At 46.5% G+C, this 15,250-nt stretch overlaps 1 protein-coding gene across 1 annotated transcript in view; it reads right to left on the reverse strand.

Annotated features, from left to right (window-relative positions):
• LOC126234930 (inter-alpha-trypsin inhibitor heavy chain H4-like) overlaps positions 1-15,250 on the reverse strand; it is a 194,105-nt gene that overhangs the window by 82,569 nt on the left and 96,286 nt on the right. The window contains exon 2 of the mRNA XM_049943670.1: positions 14,917-15,089. Coding sequence (XP_049799627.1) covers positions 14,917-15,089 — 173 coding nt within the window. The remainder of the gene's footprint in view (positions 1-14,916; positions 15,090-15,250) is intronic.

The raw sequence follows: 15,250 nt of genomic DNA on the forward strand, positions 1-15,250 counted from the left end.
AAATTTCTCACCAGGCCCTCGTACTTGGCGGCAGACACTATTTTCTAGACATCTTTACGCACTCACTGCGAGCTCAGAAATGAGAAGAGCGACGTGATGCTAACTGGGGTTATACTAGAGACACTACCCAACACATGTGTGCAAAGCTTTATCGGATTTTCATAGTCGTTTCCATTTCGCGACCGATCGGAGCTTACTTTCTGAACGCCCCTCGTACATTTGCATGGTAGTGAAACATGGACTGTTGGAAAACGATAAAAGAAGAGAATCAAAGCTTTTGGGATGTGGTATTACAAAAGAATGTGGTATTACAGAAGAATGGACAGGTTGGTCTGTTAAGACATCACGGAATAACTTTTACGGTGCTAGAGGAGCTGTAGAGGATACGTGGAGGGCCGCATCAAACCAGTCAGAAGCCTGCCGAGACCACCCCCCCCCCCCCCCACAAAAAAATAAATAAATAAATTTCGTCACATCAAATAGAAATTCTGTCTGTCATTCTATATCGTTCTACACTCCTGGAAATTGAAATAAGAACACCGTGAATTCATTGTCCCAGGAAGGGGAAACTTTATTGACACATTCCTGGGGTCAGATACATCACATGATCACACTGACAGAACCACAGGCACATAGACACAGGCAACAGAGCATGCACAATGTCGGCACTAGTACAGTGTATATCCACCTTTCGCAGCAATGCAGGCTGCTATTCTCCCATGGAGACGATCGTAGAGATGCTGGATGTAGTCCTGTGGAACGGCTTGCCATGCCATTTCCACCTGGCGCCTCAGTTGGACCAGCGTTCGTGCTGGACGTGCAGACCGCGTGAGACGACGCTTCATCCAGTCCCAAACATGCTCAATGGGGGACAGATCCGGAGATCTTGCTGGCCAGGGTAGTTGACTTACACCTTCTAGAGCACGTTGGGTGGCACGGGATACATGCGGACGTGCATTGTCCTGTTGGAACAGCAAGTTCCCTTGCCGGTCTAGGAATGGTAGAACGATGGGTTCGATGACGGTTTGGATGTACCGTGCACTATTCAGTGTCCTCTCGACGATCACCAGTGGTGTACGGCCAGTGTAGGAGATCGCTCCCCACAACATGATGCCGGGTGTTGGCCCTGTGTGCCTCGGTCGTATGCAGTCCTGATTGTGGCGCTCACCTGCACGGCGCCAAACACGCATACGACCATCATTGGCACCAAGGCAGAAGCGACTCTCATCGCTGAAGACGACACGTCTCCATTCGTCCCTCCATTCACGCCTGTCGCGACACCACTGGAGGCGGGCTGCACGATGTTGGGGCGTGAGCGGAAGATGGCCTAACGGTGTGCGGGACCGTAGCCCAGCTTCATGGAGACGGTTGCGAATGGTCCTCGCCGATACCCCAGGAGCAACAGTGTCCCTAATTTGCTGGGAAGTGGCGGTGCGGTCCCCTACGGCACTGCGTGGGATCCTACGGTCTTGGCGTGCATCCGTGCGTCGCTGCGGTCCGGTCCCAGGTCGACGGGCACGTGCACCTTCCGCCGACCACTGGCGACAACATCGATGTACTGTGGAGACCTCATGCCCCACGTGTTGAGCAATTCGGCGGTACGTCCACCCGGCCTCCCGCATGCCCACTATACGCCCTCGCTCAAAGTCCGTCAACTGCACATACGGTTCACGTCCACACTGTCGCGGCATGCTACCAGTGTTAAAGACTGCGATGGAGCTCCGTATGCCACGGCAAACTGGCTGACACTGACGGTGGCGGTGCACAAATGCTGCGCAGCTAGCGCCATTCGACGGCCAACACCGCGGTTCCTGGTGTGTCCGCTGTGCCGTGCGTGTGATCATTGCTTGTACAGCCCTGTCGCAGTGTCAGGAGCAAGTATGGTGGGTCTGACACACCGGTGTCAATGTGTTCTTTTTTCCATTTCCAGGAGTGTAGAATCACTCAATCACGATAATTTCTCGGGCACTACAGAGTCATCAATAAATAGTGACAGATTGGTGTTCACCTTGTATATCAGATCTTTTATGTATTAGAGAACGCTTCCCTGGGACACTCCTGACGATACGATACTCTCAGTCCAGGACAACGTTCTTGGTCCTAATACACAAGAAGTCTTCGAGCAACTCTCCTATCTGAGAAACTATTCTGTAAACTTGGTCCTTCGTTAACACTCTGTCGAAGGACACTGTGTCAAAACACTACTCGGAAATCTAGGTATATGGCTCCCAGGAAATCGTACGAGAAAAGTGCACCTCCAGTTTCGCACGAGTGATGCTTCCTAAATCCGCGCTTATTTGTGGCCGAAGCTTTTCTGCCTGAAGGGAAGCTATTATACTCAGAATATGTTCAGAAATTCTGCAGGATACCGCTATTAAGTACAAGGGTCTTCTTCTCGTTTGGGACTTTGCGCTGGGCGAGAGATTCGCGGTAAATGCAAGCTAAGTAAGGGGCCAATGCTGTAGAGTACGCTCTGTTAACCAAGTTGGATTTCCATCCACACCTGGCGAATCGTTCGTTTCCAACTCTGAGTTGCTTCTCAACACCAGATATGACTATTTCTAAATCTCCTTACGGAATCTGTGCGACGGTAAACATTAGGTGTGAATACTTTGCAATTTCATGAGAGCGCACGCAAAATTTCCGTTTCCTCCGATAGATAATGTAGATATAGCAATGTCTAAAAATGGCGTCTGTAAGTGACGTACGTTACAAGCAGCGCGAGGTCAATATATTTCTCACTGAGGGGAAAACAACTGTGGGGAATATTCAGAAATGTGTGTGTCAAATCTATGGAGCATCCGCAGTCGACAGGAGTACAGCTGGTCGCTGGACGAAGAAGATGAGGAGAAGGCGGTTCGTCGGAGATCGATAATTTGCAGTGGGCGGTGAGACCTTCTGCGGCCATCACACTTGACATTCTGTAGCTAGGTGATGTTATCATGCCCTAGGGTACACTCATTACTACTCGGCAGTTGTAGCTGCTGTCAATTAGTAACGCAAGTGTGGATGCAATAATCCGCGCTCTTGGAAACTCGAAATAGTGTGCAAGATGTGTTACGAGCTATCGTGTCGTGGAACACAAATCTCTCAGGAAAAAAAGAAAAGAAGAAAAATTGTTCTGAGTTTTTGCAACATTTTGACACTAAGAGGACGGTCTTGTCCCAAACTGTACAGGTGATGAAACCTGGATTAACCATTTCGAGCCCGAAGCAGAGACAATCGATGGAATGACGTCATCCTTCTCCCCACTACATCCTTGTCTCGGTACAGGAATGCCACTGGAGTGGAAGGAGATTACGTGAAAAAATAGGGTGTGTAAGCAAAAGCCCTTCTTTCATGTGTGTAATTTTCATTTTATGGAATAATTAATTGTTGCAGAAACAATGTGGTGCATTGCTTCTTGATGGGAGAAGGAAGATTTGAGTTTAAAGTCCGGTCGACAGTGAGGTCATCAGAGACAGAGCACAAGCTCGGATTACGAAGAATGGAGAAAGAAATAGACAGTGTCCTTTTCAAAGAAACCATTCTGGCCGTTGCTTGTGAGCTATTTATGGAAACCACTGGAAATTCAAATCTCTATGACCAGATTGGGTTTTGAACCGTCCTCCTCCGGAATGTGAATCCATTGTGCTAACTACTACGCCACCTGGCTCGGTCATTACTTTCTGGGAAACCGTCGTAATACGGCTCAGTCTCAATTCACGACTGTTTCGTGTGATTTTAGATTCCTAAATTAGCATCCTGTTCTGAACAACAGAGTAACCGACTTCACAGGCATGTAATACATCAGGATCATTAGTACGGCCGACGAACTTCGAAAGACAGCCAAGGACGATACGGTCTTATAGGCTAATAGGGCTCTATCTTGCGTGAGATGTTTCATGAAATATATAACAATTTCGCCGCCAAGACTTTGAACATCACTAATTTGCTGATTCTCCTGAAAATATGTTCTAAAGTGACAAATATGCCATTCATTGCTTTTAAAACTCAGGTATTTGTTCCGTAGTATGGTGCAGTCTTACAACTGATCAAGAACGCGTACGGTATCATCAGCTGTGTATCTATCAATCGATTCTGGCAGCCAATATTGATTCACACTGGTGAGCAAAAAGGAAGGACGAAAGCAGCTTTTGTGTTACGTGTCACTGCGAAGTAACACAGCTCGACGGATCTTGAGCCAAACAGTATAGAATAGTATAGCGTAGCACAGCATAACGCAGAAGGTAACTGAAACAAATACGCAATGGGACAAACATAAATGACACTTTTATTTAAAACAACTAATACAATGAAGTCACCGCGATTTCTGATGGTCCTTTGGGTATTATAAGCGGCGAGACAAGATTCCTAATAGGCTCTGATCATCACGGACAGCAAAGCATGCCTGCAACGTGCTCCCATGCTGTGCACAAGGTTGGTAAGGCGTTCTTGGGGTGGGGCGTTCCAGTTTTCCAGCAGTGAACTTGTGACAACTGGTAAATGGTCGTTGGTGTATGTGGACGTGCTGCTATAGGACTCCTCACCGCACCCCACAACTACTCGATAGGATTTATATTAGCGGAATCGGTAGGCAAGTCCATTCGCCGAATATCCTCCCGTTCCAAGAGCTTCTCCAACTACGCTATTCTATGTGGTCGCTCGTTGTCATCCATAAAAATGAAACCAGGTCCGAATGCACCCCTCAAAGGAAGCACGTGGAGGAACGAGTACAATGTCACAATAACGGTGCCAGGTATGTGTACCGTGTTCAAAGATTTGTGGATCAGTACACCTGCGAAACATTATACCTTCTGAGGCCATGAAACCTGGACCACCAAAACGGTCAAGTTCGACAATATTCCTGGATGCATTACGTGTTCACAACTCTCGCCATAGGAGGATACATCCAGCATTGTCCAGCATGATGAGTTTAGTGTCCCAGGTGTCACGACAGGGGAGTATGATGTAGCATGGACGTACTGACCTCGAAATCTTTGAACATGGCGCACTCGCTGGTCAACGTTACACCATATTCCTTCCCCATGTGCCTCTTTTCCGGGGCGTTTTCGGTCCTCGCTTCACTTTTGTGGATGATAGTGCGCGACCGCGTCGAACAGAGTGGGTTGTGGACCTCCTGGAACGAGGGGATATTTGGCGAATGGGTTGGTCTGCCGAGACGTGTTGTAAATCGTCCACGCACACCAATGAATCCAATAGTTGTCAACAGCAGTGGAGGAGAAATGGTTCAAATGGCTCTGAGGACTATGCGACTTAACTTCTGTGGTCATCAGTCGCCTAGAACTTAGAACTAATTAAACCTAACTAACCTAAGGACATCACATACATCCATGCCCGAGGCAGGATTCGAACCTGCGACCGTAGCGGTCGCTCGGCTCCAGACTGTAGCGCCTAGAACCGCACGGCCACTCCGGCCGGCTGTGGAGGAGAAATGGAACGTCCTTCCACAAGAACTCCTTATCAGTCTTATGAGCAGCATAGGAGAACGTTGGAGGCACGCACTGCCGTCGCTGTCAGTGATGATCACACACCCTATTAAGAACTATGTCCAGCAGCTTGTAATGTCCAGGAAAATATCATGAATCGCAGTGACTTAAGAGTAATTATTATCTTTAAATATGAACGCTCTAACTGTCCGTTTCAATCCGTATTTCTTTCAGTTACCTTCTCTACTATACCGTAGCAGTTGTTTTTATGCATGATCCAAGTTTCATCAAGCTACGAAGGGCGTTTAAAAAGTCCGTACAAAGTCCGAGAGATGGCACCACCGGCGCGTATCTAGGTCATCTTTAGTTAGTAGCATCTTTGGAAAGAACGCACACCAAGTTTCAGCCATATTGGTCTCTTTATTTGTGTCTGGCATTCGTGTGAATCAAGGAAGTCAAGCGATTGCCAAAGAAAAGGACGAAAAAGAATTTCGTGTATTGATTAAACACTAATTTATGAAAGGTAAAACGCCTCAGGAGACTAAAGAGAAGCTTGATAAACATTACGGTGACTCTGCACCTTCGATTAGAACAGTTTATAAGTGGTTTCAAAATTTTCGGTGTGGCCATATGGGCACAAGTGATGCTGAACGTTCTGGGCGCCCTGTGGACGTTACGACTCCAGAAATCTTTGATAAAATCCATGATATGGTGATGGATGACAGAAGAGTTAAGGTGCGTGAGATTGCTAGTGCTATGGGCATCTCGAATGAATGGGTACATAATATTTTGCATAAACATTTGGACATAAGAGAGCTATCGGCAAGATGGGTTTCGAGACTGCTCACGCTTGACCAAAAACGGAATCCTCTGAAGTGGTTTCAAGGATTGTTTGCAGCCGTTCAGGAAGAATCCGCATGAGTTTAAGCGTCGTTTCGTCACTGCGAATGAAACATGGATACATTACTATACTCCTGAGACCAAACAACAATCTAAACAATGGGTTACCAAGGAAGAATCTGCACTAAAAAAGGCGAAGACCATTCCTTCGCCAGGAAAGGTTATGGCGACTGTCTTTTGGGATTCGCAAGGGATAATCCTTATCGACTATCTGGAAAAGGGTAAAAATTTTTTACAGGTGCATATCATTCATCGTTACTGAACCGTTTGACAACCGAGCTGCAAGAAAAACGCCGGGGATTGGACGGCAAAGAAGTCCTTTTCCATCACAACAGAATCCAGTACACACGTCAGCAGTTGGGGTCGCAAAATTAATGGAAATAGGATTCCAACTCGTCTCACATCCCCCCTATTCTCCAGACTTGGCTCCCTGGGACTACTATTTGTTCCCCAATTTGAAGAAATGGCTGGCGGGACAAAGATTTTATTCAAACGAGGAGGTGATTGCAGCAACTAATAGCTATTCTGCAGACTTAGACAATTCCTGAAAGAGATTTTCACTCTGCAGCGGAGTGTGCGCTGATATGAAACTTCCTGGCAGATTAAAACTGTGTGTGCCGGACCGAGACTCGAACTCGGGACCTTAGTCTTTCGCGGGCAAGTGCTCTACCAACTGAGCTAGCCAAGCACGACTCATGCCCCGTCCTCACAGCTTTATTTCTGCCAGTACCTCGTCTCCTACCTTCCAAACTTTACAGAAGCTCTCCTGCGAAACTTGCAGAACTAGCACTCTTTCAGGAGTGCTAGTTCTGCTAGTTTCGCAGGAGAGCTTCTGTAAAGTTTGAAAGGTAGGAGACGAGGTACTGGCAGAAGTAAAGCTTTGGAAAATTCCTATTATTCGGAAGGGATCAACAAATTAAAACAGCGTTGGACGAAGTGTATAAGTCTAAAAGGAGACTATGTCGAAAAATAAAAAAGGTTTACCCCAAACATGTAAGTAGTTTTTATTTTTGCACGGGCTTTTCAAACGTGCCTCGTATATTACTTGGCAGTGACACATAACGCGGAAGTTACTTTCCTCCTTACGTTTTGCACACCAGTGTATAGTAAAAAAAATACCATAAACGGTGATATTTATGTCTTACTGATAAAAAGATCCCTGTGCAATGATACGAGTCATTTACGAGAGCAACCGTGTACAAACTGTAGAGCAAAAAGAATTAGTTGTGTTCGTTAGTGCTGAAGGTGGAATCGTTAATATTAAACGCTCTAACGGTGTCAGAATGGTATGGCACTGCCTATGCTAAACTCTGGAGTTCTGGTCTTGATACCACAGATAGCTTCAGCTTTGTTATCTACTGCGGATGGAGATGTTATTCCGAAAGTAACTCTAAGCTAATCCTTTTAGTACTTTATCCGTCATCAGCAACTCTATTTCTGTTTGTTAAAATAATCAGCAACCTGCTGCACAAAAGAAATTTTATCTCTGGTGATTTCAAGCATCTAGTGCCGCTTCTTCAGAACACTGTGCAGAAAAATATAACACAAATAAGTAGACGATAGGTAAAAATATTAAAATTTGAGAACGAAGTACATACTGCTAAGTATCGTATTATTTGCGATCGTCGAAATTAAGAAAAGTGCACCACATTGCTGTTGTCTTAGAGAATACACGAGCAATATGTAATACAACAATGAATCCATTAATGCAGAAGAAGCTCGTAAATGCTTCCGTGTGGTTCATAATGTCTGTACAGAAACAAGTGCAATATCATCCCAGAATAGAGCTAATTAGTTAATGACATGCATAACTAGAAATTGGTCTCGGAGTGGGGATAAAAGTACGATAACATAACAAAACAAAAACTTACGCAACTGTAGTTGTCATAAGGCATCATTGAAAATGTAAGTCCGCAGAAGCAGTGTAATAAGAGATATATAAAAATACTTAATAATGCATAACTTAAGTTTACAGAAACGGCAAGTGCCGCTATGAATGGAAAAGTTGGGAACTAGTCTGCGAAACAGCTGTGAGTCAGTAGCAAGTCAGCAGGCAACCTGTGGGCAAAAACAAAGTGTGAAGCAAATCATTGGGCTTGAACCTGTAACTGGGTAAGTGGAGGGGCAATACTCAGTCGGTGACTAAAATTAAGTGTAAGAAAGTAACTATCGAACACAGGAACTGTGGGCACAATTGTATACTTCTATTATACGGAAACAACTAGTAAAGGAATACATGCAGGTTGCAAGTATAATTCGTGAAAGAACTGTAACTAGCGGCATCCATACCAACTGTATGGTAGCGTAAATTTTATGATGTATCGCTGGACCGGTGTAGTGAGGTCAACACCTTGCTAGCAGAAATTAAACGGTAGGTCAGAAAGCCTGCTCCCTTTCAGGCCGTTTATGATGCTTTTGCGTGTAAAAAACTAAGCACATTTGACGTAATGTTACATATATCATACTCATTTTCCACTTGCTCGAGTGAATAGAACAACAACACAACAATGGCGTCTTCTAGTCATGTGCTTCTAACATTCACCGCAGTGCTTATTTATTAGGGTTGTGACACTACTGACAACTAATTTAACGGGACGGTGATTACTGGAACTAAGCTGGGTATACCAAACGGAAATCCGAGAAAAAGGTTTAAGGTAGAATATAATTCCGAAATGCCAGATACTCTTCTGCTTCAACTAACGTTATAGCAATCCGCGTGACTGCTTCAAGAGTATTTCATTAGCATCTTGCTGCAGCTGGTATTCGAAGACACTCTGATGGAAACTAAGTCAATAATCTTATTTTGGAACGTCAATTAAGGTAGAAATGTCACTAGCTCAAAAAAACAGATTACAGTCTTAAACAAAGACCAAACGATGGACCACGAAGGAACAATGCAAATGAGATGGATATCTGTAGACGTGATTTACACGTACAGACAAACAAATAATTACAATTTCTGAAAAAAAAAAGATTTATTGAAGGGAAAGAGCTTCACAAACTAATCAAGTCAATAAAGCGTTGATATATCTCTGGCAGTTTTTCGGTTTGGCATTTATTGATAAGAGTCGTTGGATGTCCTCCAGAGGGCTATTGTGCCAAATTCTCAAAAAAAAAAAAAAAAAAAAAAAAAAGTGTGAAACCTTATGGTACTTAACTGCTAAGGTCCTCAGTCCCTAAGCTTACACACTACTTAACCTAAATTATCGTAAGGACAAACACACACACCCATACCCGAGGGAGGACTCTAACCTCCGCCGGGACCAGCCGCACAGTCCGTGACTGCAGCGCCTTAGACGCCAAATTCTGTCCAATTGGCACGTTAGATCGTCAAAACTCCTAGCTGGTTTGAGGGCCCAGCACATAAAGCTCTAAACTTTCTCGACTGAGGAGAGGTTCGGTGACCTCTCTGGCCAAGGTAGGAACTGGCAAACACGCAGACAAACAGTAGACACACTCGCCGTGTGCGGACGGTCGTTATCTAGCTGAAATTTAAGCTCAGGATGGCTTGCCATGAAGGGTAATAAAACGGGGCGTAGAAGATCGTCGACGTCCCGCTATGCCGTAAGGGTGCCGTGAATGACAACCAAAGTGGTCCAGCCATGTCACCCTAGACTATCATTCCTGGTTGTAGGGCCGTATGCCTCCCGACAGTCAGGCTGGTATCCCACCGCTGTCCGAGGCGTCTTCAGACATGTCTTCGGCCCGGAATGTCATTGGCCAGAAAAGAATCGTCTTGAATGATGAATCTCGCTTTGATCTGAGTCCCGATGACCAGCAAAGACGTGTCTGGAAACGCCCTGGGCAGCGGTGGGTACCAATCTCATCCGTCATACGGCCCGACAACCATGAGATGTCGACGATATTCTACGCCCCGTTTTGTTGCCCTCCACAGCAAGCCATACTGGACTTACATTTCAGCAAGATAATACCCGGCCGCACACGGCGAGTGATTTTACTGCTGGTTGGGCAGCAAGGTCGCCGGATCTCTCCCCTACTGAGAACGCCTGGAGCATTATGGGCTCAGGATTTTTGAAGACCGAACGCGCCAATTGGACAGAATTTCGCACGATGTCCTTCAGGAGGACATCCAAAAATCAGTCAATGCCAAGCCGAGTAACTGCCTGCACAAGGGCCAGAAGTGGACAAACTCATTGACTTGCCCAGTTTGTGAAGCTCTTTCTCTTGAATAAATCGTCCAATTTTTTTGGAAATTATGATTTGTTTGTCTGTACATGTCATCACATCTGCCGATTCCGTCCCATTCGGATAATTTCTTCGCGATGTATCTTTTTTCTTGTCTTAAAGTGCATTTTGACTGGATATATACACTCCTGGAAATGGAAAAAAGAACACATTGACACCGGTGTGTCAGACCCACCATACTTGCTCCGGACACTGCGAGAGGGCTGTACAAGCAATGATCACACGCACGCCACAGCGGACACACCAGGAACCGCTGTGTTGGCCGTCGAATGGCGCTAGCTGCGCAGCATTTGTGCACCGCCGCCGTCAGTGTCAGCCAGTTTGCCGTGGCATACGGAGCTCCATCGCAGTCTTTAACACTGGTAGCATGCCGCGACAGCGTGGACGTGAACCGTATGTGCAGTTGACGGACTTTGAGCGAGGGCGTATAGTGGGCATGCGGGAGGCCGGGTGGACGTACCGCCGAATTGCTCAGCACGTGGGGCGTGAGGTCTCCACAGTACATCGATGTTGTCGCCAGTGGTCGGCGGAAGGTGCACGTGCCCGTCGACCTGGGACCGGACCGCAGCGACGCACGGATGCACGCCAAGACCGTAGGATCCTACGCAGTGCCGTAGGGGACCGCACCGCCACTTCCCAGCAAATTAGGGACGCTGTTGCTCCTGGGGTATCGGCGAGGACCATTCGCAACCGTCTCCATGAAGCTGGGCTACGGTCCCGCACACCGTTAGGCCGTCTTCCGCTCACGCCCCAACATCGTGCAGCCCGCCTCCAGTGGTGTCGCGACAGGCGTGAATGGAGGGACGAATGGAGACGTGTCGTCTTCAGCGATGAGAGTCGCTTCTGCCTTGGTGCCAATGATGGTCGTATGCGTGTTTGGCGCCGTGCAGGTGAGCGCCACAATCAGGACTGCATACGACCGAGGCACACAGGGCCAACACCCGGCATCATGTTGTGGGGAGCGATCTCCTACACTGGCCGTACACCACTGGTGATCGTCGAGAGGACACTGAATAGTGCACGGTACATCCAAACCGTCATCGAACCCATCGTTCTACCATTCCTAGACCGGCAAGGGAACTTGCTGTTCCAACAGGACAATGCACGTCCGCATGTATCCCGTGCCACCCAACGTGCTCTAGAAGGTGTAAGTCAACTACCCTGGCCAGCAAGATCTCCGGATCTGTCCCCCATTGAGCATGTTTGGGACTGGATGAAGCGTCGTCTCACGCGGTCTGCACGTCCAGCACGAACGCTGGTCCAACTGAGGCGCCAGGTGGAAATGGCATGGCAAGCCGTTCCACAGGACTACATCCAGCATCTCTACGATCGTCTCCATGGGAGAATAGCAGCCTGCATTGCTGCGAAAGGCGGATATACACTGTACTAGTGCCGACATTGTGCATGCTCTGTTGCCTGTGTCTATGTGCCTGTGGTTCTGTCAGTGTGATCATGTGATGTATCTGAGCCCAGGAATGTGTCAATAAAGTTTCCCCTTCCTGGGACAATGAATTCACGGTGTTCTTATTTCAATTTCCAGGAGTGTAGTTGTGATTCCGTAGATTTTCCCCGGCGTCATATATGTTTATGCTCTTCACATGTATGCTGCGGGATATGATCGTCTTCACTACCGATATTTCGGCGATCCATCGGGCTGCCATCTTCAGGTGCGATCGCCCCCTTCGCAGGGGGCAGCTCTTCAGCTTCTCGCGCAGGCGCAGTGGCCTGGTCCCTGGGTATAAACGAGCTGCCGTTTCTAATGTTCATTCACTTCCTACGTGACTGTGTAATCAGCGTTCGCACCTGAAGATGGCCGCAGGATGGATCGCCGATGTATCGTGTAATGGAGACGATCATATCCATCAGCATAACCGTGAAGAGCATAAAAATGAATTTACAGTTATTACACGGGTTTTGTGCAATACACGTCTATCTTGGTGTGAGGTCTTAGGCAATGTAGAAACTGTACACAACGCCCAAATAAGCTGCTTTCACTACAGAGAGTTCTGACGTATGATGTGTCCAACAAGCGCAACTAGCTTTTCTGACGTGAAAGTTGGACGCGGGAAGACGAAAGCAGAATGCATAACGGTGAACATATTTCTGGTGTCAGTGCCTACGGCGTGACGTCCAGGAAGGAGAAACCGAGACATCCGAAGCTTAACAGGACCAGACGTTTACGAAACGTTTGTCAGAAAACTGCCTAAGTGTTCTCCACCCACGCGTTATCCATCATATTGCTGTATAGTGGGACTACGGTCGTAAATAATTTTGTTTTGGACTAAAAGCGTTGTTTTTGTGGTAAATTTCCTTTCATCTGTGTCTACCCTGTTTATTTGCAATAAGTTGTTTCATCTTCAGACAATTAGACACAGTCACCGAAATTAAATAAACCCACAAGTATAGCGCCTAGTTTGTAGGGAAACACTACTTTGCGAAACTAAGTTTAGAAACTGAAATGCCAGTCACTGCGCGCATGCAGTGAGCAGTGGCGAAAGCCGTTAGGCGTTCCATCTTTTAAGACGTGAAGTTGTCAGTTCAGTGCGCTTTTAGGTTAGATGGCATGTCAGTAAATATGTCATGAGGCGCAGAAATCGTTGGCTTATGGGCAATTACGCTATGCATAGGTTCTTGAGAGACTCAGTACCGCAGATGAGACAGTTCTTCCTAATATGTACGTACATCGAATCATTGTCCATGTCGGCGATACTGACCAAAATACATCATGGAAGAAATACTGAGATTAATAAAGATCCCTGTCTGAAATAGGAATACGTTGTAGATGCTGCGAGGTCAATATGAAGCCATCCTGAAGATGCCGAAGAAACAGTCAGCTTCGATAAAAGCACAGCTGCGTAAAAACGAAAGTTATACGAAGAATGAAAGGTGGAGTTAATAACGAAAATACGAAAGTGCAAAAACAGTACAAAATTTAACGCGTATGGAAGTTTTTTGACTTCGTATCGCCTCCATGACATAATCCGGCCAATCAGCCAAATGAGTATAGTACCTAGTGGCCTACCGAAATCTCCTGTTGATGACACTAATGAGAGAAGTCGTCGGAATCTTGAGACTGAATATAATCTGACGCGGTAAGAACTCAGTTAAGCATTTGTTCTGCAATGTCGCCGCAAAAAAAAAAAAAAACCTCTAAAATAGTTGATAGTGTACTGCTTCTTAGTCCACTAATCAAGATGCAAGAAACTGCGGAGAGATTTGGAATTTAATCCAGGACATAAGCGCCAAGGTGATGAGGAACTCTCCCCCCCCCCCCTCCCCTTTCTTGCCAGTCAAATACTAAGCAGAGAAAATTTCATCCAGCACCTGGATTCCAACCGGATGACCTATGAATCGGGAGCCTCGGCACAAGGGTGTACTAGCGACCACGGATACGGACGCAGGTACTTTTCCCGCGTTTAGAGCCATCATAGAGCAAAATGACGACAAACATTGAAAGGTGCTAGGAGAACAAGAGCTGGTTATATCGCATATAAAAATGAAACAAATACTCAGGGAAGTGTAATAGGAAATTGCTTGCACAAAGACGAAGTAGTCCTCACGATACCGTGTTGGGTAAATTTAGAGAAACTCTATTCAAAAAGGACTGTGAGAATATTGTACTGCTACCATCGTTGCATGGGGGTCATGAAATGACAAAAGACGTTAGGGAAGTGTAATAGGCGTTTTTTTCTCGTTCCATACAAGAAAGGAACAGGACAGAAAGCAGCTTTTATCGTTCTACATCTTTAGTCTTCACGTCCGAATATTTATTACTCGTCATAGTCACTCTGGCAAGGATCACGTTTCTCCCAACAACAGACGAGTTTGTTGATGCCGTCATTGTAAGTGGCTCAAATGGCTCTGAGCACTATGGGACTTAACATCTGAGGTCATCAGTCCCCTAGAACTCTGAACTACTTAAACCTAACTAACCTAAGGACATCACACACATCCATGCCCGAGGCAGGATTCGAACCTGCTACCGTAGCGGTCGCACGGTTCCAGACTGAAGCGCCTAGAACCGCTCGGTCACACCGGCCGGCTCCGTCACTGTAAATGTCTGACTTTGTTGACGGAACTACAATCTCAGCTCTTCCTTGCACGGCTTCATCACTGTCTAAGTAAATTCCTCAAAGCTGTTCTTTAAGTTTTCTCAACAGATGGAAATCTGAAGGGGTCAAGTCGGGACTATATGGAGGATGACAGATGACAGTGAATCCACGGGGTCGGATCGTTGCAGTTGTCGCAGAGCTCGTGTGCATGATCTGGCATTGTCATCCTGAAGGAGAGGTTGTTCTACCTGTGGACGAACTCTCTGAAGCGTGCAAGCGTGTAGTCATCAAGGTAGATGCCATGAAAGTAAATTGCCTTTGATACTCACATGAGGAATCCAGAAATGAAAGCGGTCTCTGGGAGCACGACGCTGAAGAAGACCTCCTGGGCTTTGCTGGCTGGGTTGGCCAGCCTGCTGCTGAATACTGTCCGGGCGTACCGGTAGTCGATGCGCGACTCCACATGCAGACTGTACATCTCCGGTTTGGGCAGCGGCTTCTCCTGGAAACAAGACGCAAACCAATAACTCACCTCTTCACTTCCTACAGTGACATTACAAAAGTAAACTTCCACGGACGTTCATTTTCTGTTGGTAATTGAGCATACAAAAGTTGCGAACAGGGATAACGTTCCACAAAGGAGAACGCGCCGGTTTTCGTACA

The sequence above is a fragment of the Schistocerca nitens genome, chromosome 2, assembly GCF_023898315.1.
Source record: "Schistocerca nitens isolate TAMUIC-IGC-003100 chromosome 2, iqSchNite1.1, whole genome shotgun sequence".
In the NCBI taxonomy this organism is placed as follows: Eukaryota; Metazoa; Arthropoda; class Insecta; order Orthoptera; family Acrididae; genus Schistocerca; species Schistocerca nitens.